General features: G+C 35.0%; 3 protein-coding genes across 5 annotated transcripts; all 3 read left to right on the top strand.

The window, feature by feature from the left end:
• The first annotated feature begins 1659 nt into the window (after window positions 1-1659).
• Window positions 1660-8716, top strand: LOC112515176. Its single transcript, XM_025121851.1, has 6 exons — window positions 1660-1808; window positions 5474-5717; window positions 5805-5876; window positions 6051-6109; window positions 6261-6399; window positions 8648-8716. Exons 1-6 carry the CDS (start codon window positions 1660-1662, stop codon window positions 8714-8716), a joined length of 732 nt encoding a protein of 243 aa, XP_024977619.1.
• A 2347-nt stretch (window positions 8717-11063) lies between these two features.
• On the top strand, window positions 11064-17990 carry LOC112516000 (probable splicing factor 3A subunit 1). Of its 3 annotated transcripts, none has more exons than XM_025123003.1 (3): window positions 11064-11146; window positions 13638-15894; window positions 17525-17990. In XM_025123003.1, exons 2-3 carry the CDS (start codon window positions 13723-13725, stop codon window positions 17792-17794), a joined length of 2442 nt encoding a protein of 813 aa, XP_024978771.1. In that variant the 5' UTR covers window positions 11064-11146; window positions 13638-13722; the 3' UTR covers window positions 17795-17990. The 3 variants fall into 3 exon arrangements, with proteins under 3 accessions (XP_024978771.1, XP_024978773.1, XP_024978772.1); XM_025123005.1 differs by having other exon boundaries at window positions 11133-11151; window positions 17525-17944; XM_025123004.1 differs by lacking the exon at window positions 11064-11146 and adding an exon at window positions 12623-12668 and having other exon boundaries at window positions 17525-17944.
• Window positions 17991-20090: 2100 nt separating this feature from the next.
• LOC112515687 lies at window positions 20091-23936 on the top strand. Its single transcript, XM_025122595.1, has 5 exons — window positions 20091-20998; window positions 21243-21301; window positions 21944-22072; window positions 22571-22706; window positions 23413-23936. Exons 1-5 carry the CDS (start codon window positions 20303-20305, stop codon window positions 23770-23772), a joined length of 1380 nt encoding a protein of 459 aa, XP_024978363.1. The 5' UTR covers window positions 20091-20302; the 3' UTR covers window positions 23773-23936.
• Window positions 23937-24854: the final 918 nt, after the last annotated feature.

The following is a 24854-nucleotide window of genomic DNA, read 5'->3' as shown; positions in this document are numbered from 1 at the left end:
TAACAAACTCGTAGCCTAAATCACTCTAGAGATATATTACATTCGAATGTCACTACAACCATCAAAAGACTCTATATACTAAGCTTGTAGGTGCTCCAAAAATTGTGACCCGACTAGTAATGTTATCAACATCCGGTTCACCAACTCAAACATCCTTACCCCCGCCACGAATGGAACCTGATATACATGTTATTTAAAGAAAAAAAAGGTTAGGTTTAAAACCTAGTGAGTTTAAACAGTTTAATAACATGTTATAAAACATAAAATGAAAGCATAACCTTGAAAAGGATTATTACGAGGAAATACCCATTTCTCAAAAATATTAAAACCAAACACGTCTTGTATAACGAAGGAGACCCAATTTTTCCATTCACAGTGACGAAACATGAAAGTAAGCCATGTATCTATGTTAGTGAGCCCACTATGGATCAATGGTTAGCCAATTCAACTATGCACGGTCTATGGCTCAAGACCCCCGATGATCCTAGATATGCTCATTTACTAGAAATTACACCTCCAGGTCAATGGTTGATGCTTGACTCCATTAACGGCCGCACCACAATGCCCTTAATGACCCGCCGATCCATTTTTAGCTACAATTTGGTGAAATGACTATTCCCCTACCCCCAAAGCTGACAAACTGACTCATATACATATGGATCCAATGCACTACAATATTTCACTAAATATGACCCTTAAATGCCTATCCATACACAACCATATAGTTTTTCGTCGATAAGAATTTAACCAAAATGGTCATGTCCCACAAGATTGGTCACAGTGGCCAAAAGTCTCAAATCTCATTTGGACCAATTCCTCTTTCAAAATCAAATGCCATAATCATATTTTACAAATAGTTCATATAACCAACAAAGGCATTTCCTCAAAGTATTGTTACTTCTTTTTCAATAAAGTGACTAAATCAACAAAATCTTCATAATTGACACAAACCCAACATAAACCTAGATTTATAAGGTTCATACATCAAATCATTTCACAATATAAACAAACCCACATTTATAACAATTTATTGAGAGTCAAGCATTTAGTTTGTCAAAGAATTTCCCAAATCGCCAAAATGATCCAAGATCATTATATATAAGAAATACATCAAAAGGAAGGTTTGGGAGATTAAAATAGGACACTTTAATATGTATATGGTTTTAGAAAGAAGTAGGATGGACTGACAGTACTAGGTTTTGGCTAAAACCTAGAAAACAAGCAAAATCTTAGAGATGAGAATAAACATGGGAATGAGGTTGGATCCAAATTCCCACCCCCATCCTCGATCCCTAATCTCCGTCCTCGACCCTAACGGGGAATATGATTACAGCCTCATCCTCGTCCCCAATGGGGAATTAGAGATTTTTTTTCCATTTATGTGTTAAACACATCAGACTCCATTCAAAATGGTTTATGTTTAAATTTCATATATTCCCAAAATTTTGCTTTTATAGAGTATCAAATATTCCATCGTTAATAAAATCACAACATCATAAGTAACTGTTTGATCAAACGCATTTGGCTCTCAGAATAAAACAAGTTACAAAATTTGTACATAAGAATAAAGGTCAAAATACTTTTTATAAATCTAAAAGATACTAAATATAATTATTTATAAATAATATATTTAATAATAAATATATAAAATATTAAAAGATGGGGAAGGTCAGGGATCACGTTACCATCCCAGTCCCTAGTCCCCATCCGCAGTTTTTAACTTTTGGGGATCCCTATTCTTGGTCCCCGGTTTTGCAGGAAATCCTTGGCCCCATCGGGATGGATACATGGGTTGATTCCCCAATGGGGTGGGTCTCATCTGATGCATAGATGAGAAGGTGATCTTGAAGCTTCAACCCCAACACTATAACTTTTAGCTTTAAATGCTCTTGAATGGTTTGAAAAACTCAAAGATTTAGCCTTGAATGCTTCTACTTTTGCAATAAATGAGGAGAGGATGAGAAAGAGAAGGAAAAGATGAATCCCAAAGAAAAATGGCCTAAATATAAGCCCCTACATCTATCTCGCGACCTGAGGTCGCGACGTAGGTCGCGTACGTCAAAGACCCAAATTGGTCCAGTGAACCATACAATGTATCCCACGAGCTAGGTTGTGTGCCTAGTTAGTAACCTTCTGTTTCCCTCTCGCCTTTCTAGTGATCCACACGACGTCAGACACAACAAGAGTTCGCGGGCCAGGTCATGATTACCCTTTTGTCGCCTTATCACCCCCTTTTTCTTAGAATTGCTTGCATAGAAACTCATCAATAATACATGCAAATCCTTAATCCACCTTATAAAAGATAAGATTACATCAAACTACAAGGTTAAATGGGGCTTTAGCTATATCAAAATCATGGGTGCTATAGATTCTAACATTGGAAACATCATATGATAAACCTAATGACATTTTGTTATAACTTCCATCAAATCTATATGAAAGATTAATACGTCTTTAATGTATGTTTCTTGTTCTTTGACTCCTTGTTTCTCGGGTGGAAGGCTTTTGCTATTAATCTTGAGGATTTCTTTGTCCTCCACATTTTTCCTCCTGCTTTTTAAGTATTTACTATTTATATACGGTAAATGTAACTCAAACACTCAGCTCCTTACCTTTAGCATCTTAAACCCTTGTTGGTTGATGACATCTCTGTTATCTCTTTGGCAACACTACCCTCTCTTCTTTCCTTTAACTCTTCTTCCCAATCTGATAACCCTATCCAACAACTCGACACCATGCCCATAAACGCATTTCATGCCATTAGTACCTCCTCGATCCTACACCCTTACCCAAATTCTTAGATTTATTATTTTCTGCTCTCAAACACTCGCCTCTAGCTCTCCAAATATTCCATGTTTGAAAATCGATAAAAGATGGTAGCATTGCGTTACATGATATAAAATTCTAGAAGCATTACATTTAAAATGGAACGATTTTGAGTTCTAGATTACAAATTTAAAAACGATATTCGTCTATAAGTTTCATAAAACTAATGACCCGTGTCTTATTATAATTTATATATCTTCTCTTAATTTGTTGCAAATGCACTCCACACTACAACAAAATCGGGTTTATAGGACACTCCCAATTTCTAAGTGTCCTAATAGACCTTTTTATAAGACTTAGTTTATATGACCAAAAAGACAAAGTGTCATATCTAAAGGCGTTGTAATAAGTTTATATGACCTTTTTTGATGCCGTAATAATTTTTTAGGACACTTTTAATATAAAGCGTCCTATTAGCAACTTTATAGGACACTATTTGAAAAACTGTCCTATTAAAAACAAATGTCCTATAAAAAACTGAGTTTGTAGGACACTTTCTAAAAAATGTCCTATAAAGTTGTTAATACGACACTTTATATTAAAATGTCCTAAAATTTGTTAAGACACCTAAAAGCGTCATATAAACTTATTACAACACCTTTAGATATTACACTTTATTTTTTTGGTCCTACAAATTAAGTCCTATAAAGCGATCTATTGGGACACTTAGAGATTGTAGGTGTCCTATAAACCCAATTTTGTTGTAATGACCACTAATTTTCTATAGATATTCAAACACGATCAAATATAAATGGTAATGTTTATAATATATAGTTCTTGCACTAAGTTGAAGTCCATGAACAATGCTTACTCTACACAAAAATGAAGAACAAACATGTTTTTAATCCGTTGAGCAAGAGCCATTTCACGATGCATTCCCTTTCTGCCTGCCTAGGGTCGATGAGGAAAATAGGATGATATGATATTAACGTTTTCTTGTAGATCGAGTTGTCGATAGATATCGTAACTAATTAAGACTTCATGGGTAACTTAGTAATTTCAGTGATATGAGAGTGTTCTAGCAGCATATATGCAAATGAAACAGAGTTTTATACGTAAGCTAAAAGTAAAAACTTAATGAAGACGATTCCTTTACTAAATATAGACTTTTTACTTTTTCTTCAACGCTTCCTTGAATTCATTCACCTTTAACCACTTAAGTTTCTAAAATTGCATTTTAAGCCACCCTTTTAATGTTTTTTATAATATCAATCATTTTTAAATTCCAAACTAAAAAGGCATATTTATGACGATAATAAGTAGTGTATATTTAAGTATTTTATTCGCCGATAAATGTAAAGAGCATGCGAATCATGTTTCGGTTTCTTGTAAACGAATGAATTTTTTTCTAATTGGGCATGAGTATGTATTAAAATGAGCGTTTTTCCCTGTTTAATCAATTATGCTTAGGCTAATCATTTGAATATAACAATCGCTTTGTTAATTATGAAGATGCATGTTTTGCCGAAAGAAATATTTGATACATATCGCTTAATTTGGGAACCACTTCGAGGATAAAACATTTGTCTTCCACTACTAAAAGATTATTGGTTATCATCGACAAATGGATCTATCAGTTTTTCATTAGTAACTGTCGAAATCGGTGGATTACAAATATAAGGAATCCGTCAGAACTAATATGGTCAGTAACACATCACTGTCACATTAATTAATTCATGCATTAATCTTGATACTTCATTAGACACTATGCGGTTATGACATTTGAACTTACAACTTTCATTTTACCCTATCGTTCAATATCATTCACTTAAACAAACTCGACTCTGATTATTAACATGACATGTTGTCATTTTCACACTGAAGGAACCCTAAATTACTAAGCCATATTAACGAGTAGAGTTTTAGCTCAAACTACGTTGGATTTGCATCCATAACAAATTAAACTTCAATTGCTTAAACAAGTCCAACTAAATTATGAAACTCTTGTTGTTTGCAAATATGATTAATTCCACACTTAGCCAAAACAAATGGGTCTATATTGTCTAGCTCACGGACATAACTTCTCCATAACATCGTAGACGTTATGAGCTTGAATCCGATCTTTATGGTACACAATGAATTCAAGAACACGTCAATAAACAAATGACAAAAAGTTGTTCAACTATGCACCGTTGTTAGTCATTAGTTAGTTATTTAGGAGAATAACGATTCTTTTTAGATGCATGACATTCGAACAGGTCTCAAAGCATTATTGTGTTAGAAACAAGCATGCTTAGACAAAATGCGTTCTTAAAAGATCATGTTTTAAGAAGAGATTTGTTGAAAGATTAAGAACCCTAAATAACCGGTCATTAATTAATGGTAGTTGTAAGTGGGGAGAGAATTAAAGAAAGGAAAAGATGAAAGCTTTTTATCACTAAAGAAATCAAAGAAAGAAAATATTTTGGTTGATATGCATGACAATTGACAAATGCCAAATGTGACTTTGGCCCCTCATCACCACACCACATCACACTCCTTCCTTACGTTATATAAACACACCCCAATTCACTCCTTTCGTCCACCGTCAAATTAAAGATCGAGCTCCCTTCAATCCAACTACAAAACAAGAATTAATCAATTGTATCGATTACTTTCTTCAATTTCTTATCTTGATTTCTTTAGGTTTGATGACTGAAATTTGCAGGAAAATGAGTGATCATATCGTGCTGAATGCTGATGGGCTGACCGCCATGGAAGAGTTCAAGAAATTAGGGTTTCAGACCAGGGAAGAAGGAGCAAGTTCTGGCAATGAAAATGAGTGGAAGAAGTATACATTTTCATTTTCTGATGACAATGAAGATGCTGAAAAGGGAGAGTGTCGCATTTGCCATGAAGAAGATTTTGTCAAGAATCTGGAAGCTCCATGTGCTTGCAATGGCAGCTTGGAGGTGATCATGATCAAACCCTAATCAATTACTTCTTTAAAAAAGAAAATTCCCCAATAATCATAAACTAACGATGGTGATTTGATGCAGCTGGCTCATCGAGCTTGCATTCAAAAATGGAGCAATGAGAAAAGGAGCACCGTCTGTGAGATATGCAAGCAGGTAAATTAATGCATTTATTAAATAATTCCTCATTTGGATCGATTTCTATAATGGGTTTTCAAAACTTTGATGACCATTTTTAATTGTTTTTGCCCGCTTATATTCTTGAAAAGAAAATACAAAAAAATGGAAATTGAGTATAGATTGGTGGCAATAATTTTCGATCTCTTGCAGCCTTACCAGGATGGTTATACGATCTCACCATCGGTTCATGACGCAATACTCGACATCAAGTAAGTCTACTTTTGTTTAATGATTATATGTTTCATAGTTACGAATGAGATTTTGTCTTTATTTATGAATCTTGAAATGAAGTACAAGATGATGCAATTAAAAATCGTTAATTAGGAAAATACTGAAATGAATTATGATATGGAATTACAGTGATGATTGGGTGGAGATATTGAGTCGAAGCAGGATGTTCACGGCTGCTGAAGCTGAAAGTCTTTTTGGGATCAATCAATACCAATATACAATTGGAGATAGTGTCAAAGCTGTTATCATTTTGGCAATCCTTCTCTTTGTAAGAAACCCTCTCTCTCTATATGTATATGTATATGTATATGTATATGTATATGTATATGTATATGTATATGTATATGTATATGTATATGTATATGTATATGTATATGTATATNATATGTATATGTATATGTATATGTATATGTATATGTATATGTATATGTATATGTATATGTATATGTATATGTATATGTATATGTATATGTATAAGAGCTTTCAAATGAAAACCGCTTTCATTTGTGTAAACCGTGTAAACCAATCTCATCCATCCATTTTCTTGATCAATGGTCAAGATTAGTTTACTTTATTTTAGGAAATTAATATATATATATATATATATATATTAAAATTTTATTTTTATATCAGCAATAAGGACAAAATGGTAAACAAAAATACATATTCGTAACATTATATTGAAGAACATTATTCTTTAATTGAAAATATTGTAAATGACCGAAATACCCTTATTGATTAAATTTAATTAAAAAAATGGAATTTTTCTATTGGTCGAAATTAGTTTACACGGTTTCTTAGAAATGCACGTTTTTCATTTGAATGTGCCCCTGTATATGTATATGTATATGTATATGTATATGTATATGTATATGTATATGTATATGTATATGTATATGTATAAGTATATGCATATGCATATGCATATGCATATGTATATGTACCGGTGAGAAGGAAAGTTAAGTTGAGAATGTTAAGAAGGAATCTCCACCCTTGGATGCACATTAGGATGAGATACATCGAGATGAGATGTACCGAGATGTGCCAAATCAATCCTCGTATCAAAGACGATTCATGGGTGAGTTTGAGATTAAAGGTAATCAAGGGTTTCAAATCCCTTCTTACGCTTCTCAGCTTAACTTTCCTTCTCATGTGATCTTTCGCCTGTCAATGTATATGTATTTATGGGCACAATCCAGTGGGTGCAAAATCGCAAATCATATAAAAAATTGTTTAAAAGTTAGAAACCGTGAAAATCAGTTTGTATGTATTGTTTCATAGATGAAACGCCAAAGAATGTTTTGAATGTGAAATCAACAATATATTATGAATCATATATAGTTTAATATTAAACTTATTGGATGGTTTTGATTGATTTTTCACAAGTGTGGTTTCGTCTATAAAACAAGATGAAATAACTTATGAAACTAGTTTTCATGGTTTTTAACTTGTTGACGTTTTGTATATAATTTATTTTATTTTAAATAGGACAAATTGCATGAAAAAATAGCGTACTTTAACTTGATTCCTATTTTGGGTAACGTACTTTCAAAACTTTCATTTTGTTACCTAAGATGTAAAATTTTAAACATTTAAATACCCAGTAACCGGTTGAAGCATTAATTCTTTCTTCTAATAAACCATAATACATAAAAACTAAATTTAGATTAAGATATCTATGTCATCAAATAATACTGAGTTGGATACCACATCACTCGTCACATCAGCATGGTAACTGGTTAATGCTTCAAACGGTTACACCAATACTTAAATGTTTAAAATATTTACATCTTGGGTACCAAAATGGAAGTTTTGAATGTACGTTACCCAAAATAGAAATCAAGTTAAAGTACGTTATTTTTTCATGCAATTTGCCCTTTTAAATATGACGTTTTATATGGATCAACATATTTCATTTTTGCTTCCTTTCTTAGCCTTGCTGATTTATGTTTTCGCTTGTATTCGCAGTCTCTCTGGTCGTAGGCATCGTAGACGGGTTAGTCTTTTTTTGATACCTACTTACGTAACCTATAGTTGATTACCTTATACTATAACAAATTAGGTTTATAAGACATAAAAAATGATTAAGAGTCATAATATACTGCTTTAACTTACGTTTACAGCAAACAACAAAACGTGTTATTTAAAAGTGTTACAGTAAGTTTATAGAATATTTTGAATGTCTTAACAAGTTTTTCTATTACATTTTTAAAATAAAGTAGCGTACTGGTTATTTATGAAAAAATGACCTATAAAAACAAATGTCTTATGAAAATATGTGTTTATGTGACATTTTTTTTTCTTCAAATAATGTCTTATAAAATCGCTAATATGATCATTGATTTTAAAAAATATTCTATAAAATGTGTTAAGGGTGCAACCAAATACGTATTATAAATTAACGTAATATTGTAACACTTTCAGATAAGATGTTTTATTAAAGCAATCTATTAGAACAATTAGTTATTTTTAGTATCCTATAAACTTGATTTGATTGCAAATAATGGATGATTCAGGAATCATTGGCAGGATTAACTGCTACATATACCTGTTGCAATGTCGATACCGAACTCAAGGCATCGTAGAAGGGTTGTGCAGCACCAATCTGAGTCTGATGAAGATAGACATTCCGTCAATGAGTAATAAAGTAGTACAAACTCGTGAATAAGTGTTAGAATATGATGAACAAAACGTTTTAGTTTGCTTAAGGAAATGTCTTAAACCACCTTCATATGCAAGCATGTATATAGTTGTTAAGTATGTTGTTTAATTGTGTTCTTATTGCACGGTGTTTTAGTTCTGAAACCATTTTCTTCTTTCGTGGATCGAAAGTCCCTTTCATTTTTCATTCTCTTTGACATAACTAACAAAAATCCATATCCTTTTAGGTAATTTTACATCGCCATTTTGCTTTTCAAACAATTTTTACTAAACGTGACTAGTTTATCAGCTAACAACTTGTTTATTAACCAACATCTATTTTTTCAGCTAACGCTTAAGTTTAAGTCAAACTTTTTAGAAAACACCACTCAAATCCTATTATTGATCGACATCTAAGGTAAATCACATCCAAGCCTACCATGTTCGACAACTAGGGTTTCTATCACATTCAAAAATGTTCCACTAGACATCGAAGATTCATCTCATTAAAGCGTAATTAATATGCATTCGAGATCTAAGTCTGCCCCACTTGACATTCTGGGTCTTACCTATTCAAAACTATCACATTTGACGTCTAGGGTTTGTGCCATTCAAGCCTATCCCATTCGACACCTATATACGTATATCATTTGATCTTGATCTTCGAACACAAAAGTGGTACTCCAAAGTGACATTTTAATACAACACAATTGAGATTATAGGACGTCAAAAATGTACATGGTGTCTTAATAGACTGTTTTATAAACTTTAAGTTATAGGACTGAACAATAAAATGTCATATCTAAAAGTATTATAATAAGTTTGTAGGACATTTTTGGGTCTTAACAACTTTACACTTTTGAAATAAAAGCGTTATATTAATTTTTTTTACATGTCACTATTCAATTATCGTTATCGATCGGTTGGATTTTGAGCGTTCGATAACCATAAGTTGTGAACTTCCAAATAATTCAAAGTTAGCAAAATATAGAATTCAGTTATTGAATAAGGTAAGAAATGTACACGTGATGACGACCAATGTACGTGGTATTTGTATGTTTTTATTTGTCGGTGCGATATAAAAATGCTCAAAACGACCTGAGATTATGGACTGATCCGGGTCTAAGCTTGAACCCAAACCCCAATGCAACCCATACCAAAAAAGCATATTTAGGACATGAACGAACCATAGGGACTTTTAGGACTCAAAAGACAGATTAGGCCCATATTTTCGAAGAGTTTAAGGTCGTGTTTCGTTTACATAATAAAATCGGATGAAATTGGAATATGTGAAAGAAATTGGAATATGAAAGAATTGGAATGCAATTAAATCAAGTTTGACCATATGTTTAGTTGACAGAAATTGAAATAAAATATATAAAAAGTAGAATTTATGTGTTTGATTTGCTGAATATAAAGAATACTAATAAAATAACAATAAATGACCAAAAAAAATCCTTTTATGATATTTTCATACTTTATTGTTTAAATTATAGATAACATATAATGATTTAATTAATAATAATATTAATTCGTTGTGGCGGTCATGACCAAGGTGGTGGTAGCAACGATGGTTGTGGTGTCGCCGATGATAACGATGACGGTGGTGGTGATAAGAGTGGTGGCGACAATTATTGTGGTGTGATATGATGAATTAAAGTTAATGATAAAATAATATGCAAAAGATAAGAAAAAATAGAATAAAATTAAAACCCAATTGTTTTAAGAATTGGAATTTCGTAAATTAAACGAATTTGGTTAATATTCCAATTGCTTCAGATTCCATCAAATTCCGACAGATCTAACACCACATAAAAATTAGATATGACTTAAGCCTTTGGTAATCTTCCTCAGTCACTGGTTTGAGCCCCTATAAAACCACTGAAGATTTATCTTCTTGTTTTTTTAAACCCTCATAATCAGTCGAGATGCATGCAAGATCAGTCATGCTTAATAAAAATAAATCATAAATGCGAAATTACCAACAAAATGGTTGTAAAAGTTTGAAACCTGATTGGTTTGAGTTTGAGCTCCAATGGTCAAAAATGTCTCGAGATCCTAAGTTTGAATCCAAGAAGGAATAAAAATCTTCTTTTGATCATGGAGGTTAAAATACGATGACTTCGAACTATCCGCAAAACGATAGTTACTTTGGGAATAGTTGACATGTTAATAAAAAAAAATTAAAGATTCCGTTGGCATACTTTTTCAATTCATATAAATACCAATTTTAACCTAGATTCATCCCCAATTTATTTCATCCCGAAATCGTTGCCCTCCGCCTGCTAGTCTCTCCGCCAGTCGCCGCCTCCGCCTCCGCTGTCGCTGCCACACTTCGTCGCCCCTGTACCGCCGTCGCAGTGGATTAATTTCTGGTTAGGTCATTTTTGGTTTGATTTCATGCTTTTTAATTTTCAATAAGCTCTTTTTTGGCACAATAGGTTAATTGTCGAAATGAAACCTTGTGAGGATATTATCACACGCAATTGAATTATGTTGAGCTTGTTATTAGCATTCTAGATGCTGAAATGAGGTGTTTTTTTAGTTTGATTTACTGTGGAACCGTACATGGGTGGTGTGTGTTTGTATGTTTCTTCCTATTTTGACAGATTATAACCTCTACATGAACGTTTACGCTAACTTATATCACTATGCTCTTACTGTTGTTTATTATCTTATACCTGATGCATTTCTATTCATTTCGTCATGTATGAAGTGCTTTTTTGTTCTGCAAAGATTACAGCAAGTGATGTAGGAAAATGCGTTTGTTCAGGACATCCGGACACAATATCAAATATGAATTAAGTGGAGAAACTGTACTGTAAATGGTCTCTTTGTAGGTTCTTATTTTAATTGCTGAACATGTTCAATGGCAATAAATTAGCAATAACACAAGGGGAAAGAATACAATTTTCAGAAGGTAGACGATTCTACAGACTATTTTTATTCACTATATCCAGTATGAATGTTTCGGTGTTCTATCAACATAAAGAATTTTGGCTTAGTGGTATTCTCTCCTTTGGCCTCCCTGGAGGTCAGGGGTTCAAACGTCCACCAAAGATGAGGAGGGTATGTGAGTTCTTTTGTTGTATATAAATATTATATACTTCAAAAAGAAACTAAAGAATTGGGTGCTACCATTTACTAAGCCCCAAGGAAAAATAGTTCGAGAATAGAAAAATTACTCCCCTGAGTTTGCATCATCCATTGCTAGATCTGTTGCTCACTTTAACAGAAGTAACATAATTCGGGCAGTCACAGCTTGATATGAACCATAAAAGAGAACGCCTACTAAACCGATCTTTCGAAGTAAAGAAATAAAAGCGACGACTGGAGTGTGAGAGTTAGAATTGTCCATGGACACTACAAATTTTGGCGCATTTCCCCATTTGAAAGCTAACTAAGTTATATCTCTTTTCATATTGCTTTAAATTTGTAATAAAATTGAGATTCAAGAGTAAAGACCAGTTTTTAATTTTCTACTTCATCCAAGCCATTTATGGGACTAAGCAATATTGTGTTGTGACCCTGCTCTTCCAAATAAGTTATATTTAATAGTTACGACTTATTTGCAAGGAAATTTGCGCCCCCTTTTACAGGTTCCTTTATATTCTATTAAGTAGATAGGTTAGTAGGTTTAGTGAAGTGGCTTTTAGCATCCAATATGTATGTGATAACAAGTTCAGAAAGAATTTATTTAGATCCTGCCTTCAGTGGTAAGTTTAGAGCCACAAGAAGTCAAATAAGTTCTTGGTTTTTGCAGCAATATAATATCAATTTTGGGGCTGATCTTTTGGTAATTGTCAAATGGTTGTTGTCATCATTGAGACACTGTAACATTTTTTTTGCAGTGAATTACATTCTTGGTTTCTGTGGTATACCCAATCTTTGGATCGAGTATGTTAAACGCTGAAACACATCAACTACTCTAGTGTTCCCTAACTTTTACTTTTCTTAACAGATTGAACAGCAGATGTGTGTAGCAGCAAGTAGACTATAAACCCAGAACTTAACAAAAACCTTAGCCAGAAATTGTATTTCCCTTGTTGTCTCCAGCTTGAATTTATATTCGGCACAATATTACGACCTTGATTCATGACAGCTGTTGAGTAGACAGACTCATAGAGCACTGTGGAAGCATCCAATTTCCATTGCTTATCTCTTGTTGATGTCTTATATTATGCAATAAGATTATGTAAATAATGATTTTGCTCTGTACTTAATAGATGAGTTTGTTCATAAACAGCAAATTGAACTCAAATTTAGGAATGTAAAAGACTCTTTGAACCAAACCAAACCAAACTAGCCCAGCATGTCCCACCTGGAGGTGGGGTTTGAGAGGGTGAGATGCATGCTAAAAGTGTGTCAAAGAAAAGGTAGCATGAAAAGGCATTGAACAAATAGAAAAAAGGAGCAGTGAAAGAAAAACCAAGATTAAGGCTAGGAATAAGCTAAGATGACGAAACCAGTGGAAGAAAGAGGTAAGATGCACCAAAGGCACAAAGAAACATAGGCAGGTACAGAGGAACATAACGAATGAATGACAAGCAGCCAACCTCTAGTCTATCCTAGGGTTCTGGTTACCTATCAGCTGACTAACCCCCACCTACTACCCCTCGAGCGCCCTTCCTACTGCTTACCGTAGCTAGATCCTACAGGTCATACTCCCTAGTCTGCTAAACTAATCTTGCGTCTCCATGAACTCCTATCAGAGGTCATGTAAAAGACTTTTGTATATACAATTATTAATCTATTTCTAGAATGCAATAAATACTCGGATATTCTGTTACTTTCAGTGTTTGGTCTTGTAAATGTATCCATATGATGTATCCTGGAAGCATTATGACATATACTTTTTCGTTGCAGGGTAATTTCCAGAATATGGTAAAGTGTTATTGAAACTAGATCGCTTGGAGTGACTTCTGAGCTGTATTTTAGTTAAGAGAGAGAGATGTTGGGTTCATTACCTATATTGCCCCTCCCAGCACCACCAGCTGATGGTGATCTGGGTCCTCTGCCGCCATCCCAAGTACAGAACGACTCCAAAGATGAGCATATGCAGGAGGCCGAGAATGACCAGAATAAGTCAAAATCCACCCCTGCATCAATCGCTACACACACCAGAACCATCGGTATCATACATCCTCCCCCTGATATTAGAACTATAGTCGACAAAACTGCAAGCTTTGTGGCGAAAAACGGACCCGAGTTTGAGAAGAGGATCATCGTTAGCAATGCCGGAAATCCCAAATTCAATTTCTTGAACACTTCCGATCCCTATCATGCCTATTATCAGCATCGACTGTCGGAATTCCGTTCTCAGAATCAAACCCCGTCTGAGTTATCTCAGCCATCCGATGCACCTCCTCCCGAGTCAACCCTGACTGCGGCTCCTGGAGACGGAAATGATCCAACCGAAAAGACCGATCCGTCGGCAAAGTTTAGATCCATTCGTAAAGTCTTGGACCCCCCGGAGGCCGAGCAGTACACAATTCGGCTTCCAGAGGGAATCACGGGGGAAGAATTGGATATTATCAAACTGACCGCACAGTTTGTGGCACGGAACGGGAAGTCGTTTTTGACGGGATTAACTAGTAGAGAGAATAACAATCCTCAATTTCACTTTTTGAAGCCGACCCACAGTATGTTTATGTTCTTTACATCACTCGCGGATGCCTACTCGAAAGTCTTGATGCCACCTAAAGGCTTGACGGATAAGCTGAAGAAAAGCGTTATTGACATGACCACGGTTCTTGAACGGTGCTTGCACCGGCTCGAGTGGGAGCGGTCCCAGGAGCAGGCGCGGCAAAAAGCGGAGGATGAGATAGAACAGGAAAGATTACTCATGTCTATGATTGATTGGCATGATTTCGTTGTTGTTGAGACCATAGATTTTGCGGATGATGAAGATGAGGATTTGCCACCTCCGATGACTTTAGAGGCGGTGATTAGGAGGAGCAAGATGGCGGCGGTGGAGGAGGAAGAGATTGTTGAAGCTGGGAAGGAAGTAGAAATGGAAATGGATGAAGAAGAGGTACAACTGGTTCAAGAAGGTATGCGGGCGGCAAGTCTTAACGAAAATGGTGAAAATGGTGAGAATTTCAAGGACGTGAGGGTGATTACAGAGGAAAATGAACCTCCGATGAGGATCGTGAAGAACTGGAAACGGCCCGAGGATCGGGTCCCGGCCGAGAGAAACCCGACTAAATATGTTGTTTCGCCAATCACGGGTGAACTTATTCCGGTCAACGAGATGTCTGAGCATATGCGTATTTCTCTTATTGATCCCAAGTACAAAGAACAAAAGGAGAGAATGTTTGCAAAGATTAGGGAGACTACGCTTGCCCAGGATGACGAAATCTCCAGAAATATTGTTGGCCTTGCACGGACCCGTCCTGATATATTTGGGACCACAGAGGAAGAGGTTTCGAATGCAGTTAAGGCGGAAATCGAAAAGAAGAACGATGAGCAGCCAAAACAGGTTATTTGGGATGGACACACTGGTAGTATTGGCCGCACTGCAACTCAAGCTATGTCCCAGAATGCAGAGGATCAAATTGACGGTGTAAATGATGGAAGGAATCTTCCTGGTCCTGCAGCTCCTCCTCCTAGACCTGGTGTTCCATCAGTTCGGCCACTTCCTCCACCACCTGGGCTTGCCTTGAATCTCCCTCGTGTGCCGCCTAATGCTGGCCAATACTCTACTGTAACTAGTGGCGGTCTTGTGCCGCCTCCATCTATGCCATCTATTCATACCATGGTTACACCGCTACGTCCACCACCACCGCCAATGCAAATGAATTATGGACAGCAACCTTACATGATGAATCGGCCACCACCACCGCCAATGCAGCAGTCTATGTCCGTCAACCCACCTAGTATTCCGGTGCCGCCACCACCAGGATCTCAGTTCACGCCGCTTGCACCCCGTCCTTTTGCTCCCCTTTCCATGCCCCAGCATGGCATGCCGATGGTTCCTCCACCACCTATGCCACAAGGAATGCCGCCACCTCCACCACCGGAGGAAGCTCCTCCTCCACTTCCTGAAGAACCCGAGCCAAAGAAGCAAAGGCTCGACGATTCTTTGCTTGTCCCAGAGGACCAGTTCATGGCTCAACATCCGGTATGCTTTTTACAACTCATGATTCTATTTCAGTTTCGGTTTTGTTTTGCTATAAAATTTCTGTATTCCTTCTTTTTTCATACTCTATTCCTAGTAGATTCCTGTTGTTATTAGGGTATTTCCAATGGGGATCCATTTTTGATACCAAACACCAAATTTCACACCATTTTTCCTCCAATGGGCTCCCCAATTTTTGAGACAATTTTTGGTGTTATGAATAGTAAAACACCAAATTTGATGTAAAACCGTTCATTCACACCATTTTTTGTAATGTTTTCGTAATCACAAATTGGTCCTCCAATTTTGAGATTTATGTATTTTTACCTTATAAGTTTACAATTTTAAGAGTTAAACAGATCACGGTTAAAAAAGCTGAGTTTACACCTCAAAATGCGATAATTGATCATTTATGGGAAACTATCGTAATCCCAAAGTTTTAATGCATATGTAGTTATGTATTATTTTTTCTAGGTGTGTTAATGTAGCTTCTATTATTTGATGAAATGTTTGTTTTATATAAATTTCATAATTTAATTAGGAATTAATTACGAATAATATACTCCCTTCCTTTCAAAATAAGTGTCCACATTTCTATTTTAATTTGTCCTAAAATAAGTTTCCACATTCAAAAGCAAGTTCTTACTTTCCAATTTTACCCTTAATTATGAGATGGAGAAATTCATTACTCCATCTGTTGTTAAGGATAAAAATGTCATTTAGTTGATTAAAAAGTATAGTACTTACACATTTCTAAAGTTATGTGTCCTTTTTATGGTCATTTATTTTGGGATGGTGGAGTATAATTTATTAAGTAAATGTAAAAATAAATAAATGTAGGTATAATCTGTAAAGTTAATAAACATAAGAGTGTTATTGAGAACTTAAACAATCGAAGGTAGAAAGGAATATTATGAACTGGTGTAGAAAATGATGTTACCCATCGAAGAAGAATCAGTTATACTGGATGCACCAAATTTTACACCATTTTCACAAAAAATGGTGTATTTTGGTACAAATAATAATTTTCTTCAATGGGTACATTTACTGTTTAGGGTAGAGATGGCCAAAGTGGTCCTGACCCGGCCCTGGACCGACTGGGACTGGTTACAAGTTTTACGGAAATTCAAAGTCTTGGCCTGGGATGTGACCAGTTACACATAGGATATACAAGTTTTTCATCATTTTTCAACTTTTTTGAAGTTTCTCAAGAATTTTTCAAGTAAATGTAATATGCAAAGTGCATTTCGATGCTCGATTTCATAAATAATAATTATAAGAACTTGTGAAATAAACTAAAGGGCTTATGGCCTAGCGGTATCGTAATTTTTGACCTTCGAGGAGGTCAAGGGTTCAAACCTCACCAAGGGTATGAGTTTATTTGTTGCATTTGTCGTATATAAATATTCTATACTTCAAAAAAAAACTTGTGAAATAAAGGTTAAAAACCCGGGCCGAGCCTAAGACCAATTTGTGACGGGCCTGGAAGTCCCGAGGCTGGTTGCCGGGAATAGGATCACTCCTAGGATTTTATGTCATTTTTAGGCCATTTCTAATTTAGGATATGATGCAACTCCAATGTAAATAGTTAGTTTTCTGATCTGAAGTTATCTTGGGTGGCTTATAATGGCAGGGACCTGTTCGTATTACTGTATCGGTGCCAAACGTCGACGAAGGAAACCTAAAAGGGCAAATGCTGGAAATCGTTGTTCAATCGTTATCCGAAACTGTCAGCAGTTTGAAAGAGAAGATCGCCGGAGAGATTCAGTTGCCGGCAAACAAACAGAAACTGAGCGGGAAAGCGGGTTTTTTGAAGGACAACTTATCTCTTGCTTACTATAACGTTGGTGCAGGTGAATCACTTTCGTTATCGTTAAGAGAACGTGGTGGTAGGAAGCGGTAATTGGTGATTCCGATTGCATTCATGGTGCCGGAAATCATGTGTGGGAGTTTCTGTATGTAAAAGATTGCATTGGGGTTTCGAATTTGAGGTAAAATGAAGGTGAAAATGCAATGAATGAACTGTTAAAAGTTGTGGTAAAGATTATGGGGACAATTTGGGGGTGGCGGTGTTAGTGGTATACATTGATTTTGATTCTCTCTTGGCCTTTCTTATTTATATCTAATTATGTCCTCTTCTTTTGGTGGTTTATTGTAGAAATGGGCAAAGGGGATCGGATTTCGTAACCGGTCCTGGTTTAACTGGAACCGGTCGTGACCAAAACCGGTTATGGTCTAACCGTAGAAGAAATCGATTTGTAGGATAAGAAATCCATGGCCACACCTTCATAATCGGTCGACTTCAACCGGTTAAGGTTAACTGGTTACCTAATTGGTCACCCCAGTTACGGCTAGTCCTAAATTTTGTAGGCCAAACCGAGAGCGGGGTAACACTTAACCAGTTACATCTGCTATGTTGGTGACCTTACCATAACCGGTTTGCGCAATCTTTAGTTTGTTTTTAATGTAATGTTTGACAAACTATTTGATAAACTAGTCATGTTTGATAAAAACAAAGTTTCTTAAGAGCTACCTTGAGATCATAACATTTTTAAGGCGTGATTTGTTGTTGCAAATCTGTACATCATATATACACATATTTTTTTACTATTACACAATTAGTCAATAATATTAAACAATTTAAATGATATTTTTTTTAAATACACGTTTGAATGCACATAAACTAGCTTATTGAAACGCTAATTAAAGTAGCGTTTTGATAGCTTATGTCACTTTTTCCAATTATAAGTTTCATTAGTATTAATTATTATGTTAATATTTACTATAAATAAATATTACTAGTACTGATTATTAATAATATTAATTTAAAATTCATTATTAATTAATTTTAGTTATAAATTATACATTGATATCATTTTTTAATTATTTACGATACTATTATTATTTTAATTATTATTCAATATATTTATTTATCAAAATKSAAATATAACAATTTTAACAATGTTTTTGTAACATAAGAATTAAAGTTATATTTATTTTGTTTCATAGATGATAAAAATGTGTTAAATAATTTGAATAAAATATTTAATTTAATTATTAAATATATTTTTTGAAAAATTATTAAATAATTAGGATATGTGAGGTAGACCATTTTTATTCTTATTTATATTATATGTAGTGGTTATTTAAGATCATAAATAATAGTTTTTTTTTTTCTAAAATTTGTTTAACAAATCCAAATATTATAATATATATAATAATCAATTTGAAATTCTTTTAATCAATTTAATTGTTTCTACAATTTTGTTTATGTTTCATATTATTAGAGATTTATTTCGATTATATTAATATTATAATTGATTAATTTTTCAAGATACATTTTTTGGTTATTTTACATTCTTATCAGCTAGTTTTACCAAACATGATTTGTTCATCGGCTAGCTTATTAGCTAACAACTAGCTTATAAGATAACAATCAACTTATCAGCTATTTTGCCGAACATAGCTTGAATCCAAACACAAGTGAAGGATATTCAAAAGCCCTTTCCTGCTTTCCATACCATGATGGTGTAGGAGTGGGGATGGAGGAAGGGAAGAACAGTAAAAGAGTGTCGACCGATATAGGAGTCGACTAACATCAACATGAAGGATGATGGGTTGGAGGAAGGGAAGAATGGTGAAGAGTGTTAATTGATAGGAATAGAGGGAGTGCGAAGTCACAATTGTTGACTTCGAGGAAGAGGGTTGGATTCCAGTGAGAATAAAAGTTATGGTGAAAACGTAAGAAAATATCTTCACCCTTAGATCAATCTTAATTGAATGTCAACACTAATGAGATGTACCGAGATACACTAAATCAATTCTTTTCTAAAACGCAATTCATTGATGGACATGAGATTAAAAAAAGTTCAGATCTCTTCTTACATTTCTCAACATACACAATCCTTCGACTCCAGGAAGATATGGATGTACAAAAACCCGACCATCCAACCAGTGTCTAATCGACTTATAAAATCTTCAAACCATATATATTTATTTAATGAGACCCATTTGAACCCAACTTTACCTAATAAACCCAACATCCTTCTCCTCCTTAATAAAGATTACTTTAATTTTTAATTTCAGGGAGGACCATGAATTATTGGGGTATCAAATTATAAATTATAAATTATTACATTAATATAAATATTTTAATATTTAATTTATTAAAATAAATTAGAGCAAAATCAAGTTCCAAAGCTGGTCCAAGGCGGCAAGAAAACACATCATCTAGAATGTCAACGACTATTCCTCCATTCTTTCTTCATCACCCAACACAAAATCCACCGAAATTTCCCATCTTTTTCTTCGCAAATCGCTTCAAATCTTCCTTCCGGCATTCTTCTGGGCTGAATTCTAAAGAACTCAAATCGAAATTGTTGCAGGAATCGAAGGAATTTGAAGATTTTACATGTCTGTTTGTTGCGTAGAGTGTTTCGTTGGTTTGGGTTGTCTACGGTGGGGTTGGAATCGATGCACTCATATCGGTGCCGACGACAGCGCCACCTGGCCACTAGCCACCGCCGACGAGTTTGAACTTGTTCCCCATCTCTGCCGCCTTACCCTCGCCGTCTACGAGGAAAACCTCCGCCACCCCCAATTCCCTCCGCTTGGTGGGTACCGATTAAACCCTGATTTCGTAGTCAAACGTGTTACGTACGAACAAACACTCGGCCACGCGCCGCCGTATCTCATCTACCTTGACCACACTCGCCTGGAAATTGTAATGGCGATAAGAGGGTTGAATTTAAAGAAAGAAAGCGATTACAAGATGTTATTGGATAATCAATTAGGGAAACATATGTTTGATGGTGGGTTTGTGCATCATGGGTTGTTGAAATCGGCGGTTTGGTTGTTGAATGAAGAATCAGAGAATCTTCGACGGTTGTGGGTGGAGAACGGTAGTTGTTATAAGATGGTGTTCGTCGGGCACTCATTGGGTGGCGGCGTGGCGGCGTTGTTGACGGTGTTGGTGGTGAATCATCTGGAGATGGTTGGCGGGATATCGAGAGAGATGGTGAAGTGCTACGCCATTGCGCCCACTAGGTGTTTGTCGTTAAACCTCGCTGTGAAGTATGCTGACGTCATCTATTCAATTATCTTGCAGGTGTGTTTGCTATTTATCAATCTATAGTTTAAATCATTAATTTCTTAAAATATTTTTTAATTGAATAAAATTATTGAAGTTTCTTATTTGGTAAAAATCTAAAAAAATCCAATGAATTTTCTTATTTGTTTGAAATAATTAAGTCTTTAGAAAATAATTAAGTCTTTGAACATTTCAAAACAAATAAATTAACTAGCATTTAATCATATAAAATTAAAGGGTGTTTTTCCAATCTCTTGTACAGGATGATTTTTTACCTAGGACACCCACCCCACTTGAAGATATCTTTCAGTCAATTTTCTGGTTAGTTCTCTAAACTACTACTGAATATTGCATAATATTGTGCAGGGCAGGTTCATTTTGAGAACTAATTATTCATAATGAATATTCACTTATATTACCAATAGGTCATTGGTCAAACGATATCCGGATTAGTGGTATATCCCAGCCTAGCCTCTGCCTTCATGGAGGTGAGGTGTTCAAACCCACCAATGGTGAGGAGTGTGTTTGTATATAAATATTACAACATCCGTACCAAAATAAGTGTCAACATTTTTACTTTTATTTGTTCCGAAATAAATGTTCACTTTCAAAAAATAAGTGTCTGCTTTCCAAATCTACTCATAATTATAGGATTCAGAAATTCGTTACTCCCTCTATTATTACGGCAAACTTGTTGTTTAATTATTTTTCTTAAACTGTACACCTTTTTAATTTTGAAGGTTTATTTTGGGACAAAGGAAGTATATACTTGAAGAACAATATTATTCATTCATAAATATAAGTACATTCATTATGAATATATGAACATTTGGTTCTTAAATGTTTACGGTTTCTAAATGAACTTTCCACATATTTTGTATTATTCACTTCTACTTGGCTCCATGTTGTGGGGTGAAATATATTATGATTCTGTGTTAAACCAGGGGTTGATGCTTTGGACAGCTTGCCCTGCTTGCTATTTGTGATTTGCATGAGGGATACATTCATACCTGAAGATACGAAGCTCAAGGATCCCAGACGATTGTATGCACCCGGCCGAATGTACCACATTGTCGACAGAAAATTTTGCAGGTAAATTGGTATATGCATCAATGAATATACAAGTTCTCACGGGTTTCAAGTGAAGCGATCCGGTTGGCTAAACTGCAAAATTAAAATGCTCAAACTGCAGACTAGACCAGACTGTGCGGTTTGGCTATTTTTCATACTAGAAACCGCCAAAACGGTCCGGTTCGGTTCAGTCTGTCCAGGTCCATCCATTTTTCTGAACACCACTAATTTGATCCATCCCTTTCTTAATGACATATATGGTTTGCTAAAGACGCATGGTCACGTAAAACTAGCTTATCTTTTGAACTTATTGAAAATGTTGCGTTTGGTTTGACATAAACTATCTTATAAGGTAGCTTTCTGAAAAAGCTATTTTGGTTAGGTTTGTAACTAGCGGACCATTAAGCTAGCTATTGGTTGAAAAACTAGAATATTTGTTTATTTTTACTACAAATTTTTTATCGACTGCGTATTTCATTATATATGAACACTGAAATCGTGATCGATTCTAAACAACAGATGTGGGAGATACCCTCCTGAAGTGAGAACAGCAATTCCTGTTGATGGTAGATTTGAACATATCGTCTTATCATGCAATGCGACATCCGATCATGCAATCATCTGGATTCAAAGAGAAGCCGAAAAGGCTTTGCAAGTAAGCGATATTAACTAAATGTTGCCATTTATATATATGTTTCTGGTCGAATCCCATATCGGCTAGACACAAACCATCAAATTTGTATGTGTACGAATCCCCTATATCTCCAATAACTATGCTAAAATAGAGATTTTGAAGATTTAATAATTATTATTTTTGCTTCAACAACTATATATGCTAAAACGTATGTTAAAATAGAGAAAAGAAGCGGAAATCTCCAAATGAGAGAAATAATATTTTAAATCTTTCTTACCAATAAGAGGTATTGAAAATAAATGTTTAGGAAAGAGAGTAATATTTTATTGAATGTATTAAATATTTTAATAATATAGTTAATGCTAGAATTGCTAAAATAGAGAGTAGTTATTGGAGTCGGATGTAATTCTTTTTGATATATTAACTTTTGATGCCCTATTTAAAAAAAAGCATAGCATAGTTGTCGGAGATATTTTAGAAAGATATTTACAAAGATTCCTCATGCTCACATAATTAGTTCCTATTTAGTGTAACAAAGAATTTTTTCTCATCGAACGTTATAGAGTTGATCGAGAAAACAAAGCCAAATTTTATTACATTTTGCCATATCTCTGTTTGCACCATCTTCACATTTGGATTCAAGTTTTTTGCTCATTACATGTTTAAAGGAGCTACGGTCGCTGCCTCGAATTTACTCAAACTCGATGTGGCGTTTCTCTTGTTGCAGATATTGAATGAGAAGAGTAGTGAATCTGTTACAATACCACCAAAATTACAAAGATTCGATAGGTTACAATCCATTGAAAAAGAACACAAAGTTGCGTTAGAAAGAGCGGTTAGCCTCAAGATACCGCATGCAGTCACGACGAAAACCCCAGATGAGGAGGAGAAGGAGCCGTTAACGAAAACCTCAGAAGAATGTTACAATCAAGAGGAACTCTCTAAAAATGACTTGCTTGTAGAACCCAGACAAAACGGAGATGGCCCGAATTCGAAACCGACACAAGCTAACTGGAACGATTTAGTGGAAAGATTGTTGGGAGAACAGGGGTCTTCACATAAGCGGCCGCTCTACCCTGTAGCATAAAAGGTCAGGTGTACGTACATCTTACTTCCGAGTGAGATATATCGGGCTCGTTTGGTTTGATTTTGTATGTATTGAGAATAGGAGAAACATTACTTTGTATATTACATTTTTTCCTTGTATATTTTTGTGCTCATTTTTGTTGAATGATTCTTGTAAAAAACATTTATATGTATATATGTAGATCTTAGATTAATCTTTGGAACTTTATTCTTATTTCGTTATTGAACCATGACGAAAATGATAATGTGCAAAGAACTAGACCATGGTTCCATTGATACTCGTTGGCCGAAGCTATCCTAATTAGGAAGAGCCTAAACACATGAATAATTGGATTCAAAAGCATCGAAGAATATTAGCTTGTTCGATGGTAAAATCAAGTGCAGTCAACAGGTTCGACCAACAATGTGCATCATAGTCTTCACTGCTTGACAACAAGACGGATCGATATTCATCGTGACTGTGTGATAAACCCATTAGTATTTCAATCATTTCCTCTTAAAGTGAGTTTGGTACATAGGATAGGACAATACACAAATTTGTTGTCCCATGTTTGATACGAAATTAGACTGACAAAGTGAGACATAAATGCAGTTTATGTTCCACCAAAATAGGTGGAACAAAAATCAAGGAAATGAGACAAGATTAGTAAATTACTAAACTACTGATGCTAAATTAAATCCTTCCATAATTCTTTCACTCACGTACTTCACCCTTGTCCCGTCCATGTTCAAATGTACCCTTAAAGAACATCTATAGTCTATGCAAAATCTATCCTACATATCTAGTGAACATCCTTTCTTACCAAACCCGTAAATCCCATGTAGAGGTGGGGTCGATATAAGAGTAGGATGTACACATATCTTTTCTCTACACAGATGTGTATAGTAAGGATGTTGTTTCCATGAAGACCCCTGATGTGATAACCGGGTCCTGATTGTCACCCAATGTATTTAATTATGTGAATTAATTGTTAAGGTAGATACATGCTTATATGGGTTAAATACGTGAGTATGTGTATTTTATGCATAGGGAATATATATATGCATAATATAAGTGCACACACATAGATGAGCGATCAAATG

This window comes from Cynara cardunculus (assembly GCF_001531365.2).
Source record: "Cynara cardunculus var. scolymus isolate 2C chromosome LG 7, CcrdV1, whole genome shotgun sequence".
Taxonomy (NCBI): Eukaryota; Viridiplantae; Streptophyta; class Magnoliopsida; order Asterales; family Asteraceae; genus Cynara; species Cynara cardunculus.
The sequence above is the reverse complement of the archived record's forward strand: the minus strand, read 5'-3'. Positions and strand labels throughout refer to the sequence as shown.